The sequence below is a fragment of the Pundamilia nyererei genome, unplaced genomic scaffold (genome assembly GCF_000239375.1).
Source record: "Pundamilia nyererei isolate P.nyererei 1_Seehausen unplaced genomic scaffold, PunNye1.0 scaffold00649, whole genome shotgun sequence".
Classification (NCBI taxonomy): domain Eukaryota; kingdom Metazoa; phylum Chordata; class Actinopteri; order Cichliformes; family Cichlidae; genus Pundamilia; species Pundamilia nyererei.
Window position 1 is genome coordinate 17,595 of NW_005188050.1, and position 1,069 is coordinate 18,663.

The 1,069-nt window shown below is 44.4% G+C and overlaps 1 protein-coding gene across 1 annotated transcript in view; it reads left to right on the forward strand.

The window, feature by feature from the left end:
* LOC106455978 (uncharacterized) overlaps positions 1 to 1,069 on the forward strand; it is a 36,298-nt gene that overhangs the window by 2,486 nt on the left and 32,743 nt on the right. The window contains exons 2-3 of the mRNA XM_013907957.1: positions 342 to 662; positions 947 to 1,067. Coding sequence (XP_013763411.1) covers positions 449 to 662; positions 947 to 1,067 — 335 coding nt within the window. The 5' untranslated portion in view covers positions 342 to 448. The remainder of the gene's footprint in view (positions 1 to 341; positions 663 to 946; positions 1,068 to 1,069) is intronic.

Sequence of the window (1,069 nt, forward strand, 5' to 3'; positions counted from 1 at the left end):
TCATATGACCCCCTATGAGCAAGCACTTTGGCGACAGTGGGAAGGAAAAACTCCCTTTTAACAAGAAGAAACCTCTGGCAGAACCAGGCTTAGGGTTGAGGGTGCTAACACCCTTACCTTCAATAAGCCCTCTATGGTCTCCGCCATACCCTCCTCTGCCTCAGGTCTGTGACGGTATTGCGGAAATTATCCTTGTATGTGTGACGTCTTCTCTCTTTGTTTCTAAATGAATGTTTTGGAGTGGTTCAGCAGTTTATTCTACATTTGTATTCAAGAAAGTGGATAACAGTGAAAAGCTCATCTGGTTATCACTTTTAATTTTGTGTTTGATGTCCTCTCAGTCCCCCAAGTGGAGGTGGAGGATGGGGTGGACTCTCTCCAGCTGCCCTTCAATACCACAGGTCTGCTTGAAGACGCTATAGTGGTCTGGAAGGACGGGAAATCCAGAATGGTCCACATGTATCAGAATGGCTCTGACCAGCTTAGAGAGCAGCACCAGGTTTACAGAGACCGAACAAAGATGAATGAAGACCTGCTGAAAACTGGAGACCTCAGTCTGACCCTGAAACATCCCACGGACTGTGACGGTGGAGCTTTCATCTGTGAAGTTTGGAGGAATGGAGACATTTTCAGAGCAAAACCACTGCTGCTTAAACCCAAAGGTTTGAACCACTGTTTACTTTTTTCTTTGTATGTCACTAAGAACAGACTGCCCTGACATCAATGCAAAAAATTTTACTTTGATGCTCCATTTAATGCATGACTCTCTAACTGTTATTTATCACAATGGAAATTAAAAAAGTTTCAACTACATTCAAGACTAAAAACAGATGTTACGTAAGGCCCAAAATGGCCTCCGTACAAGAAAGTAGTAGCTCTAATATTGACCAGTAACGAATCACAATCACACTTTGTACAGCTCATGTTGTGTTCGTTGTCCTCTCAGTCTGTCAGGTGGAGGTGGAGGAGGGGGTGGAGTCTGTCCAGCTGCCCTTCAAAACCACACAAAACCTGCCTGAAGATGCTACGGTGGTTTGGAAGGACCAAATCAATAACAAGGTCCACGTGT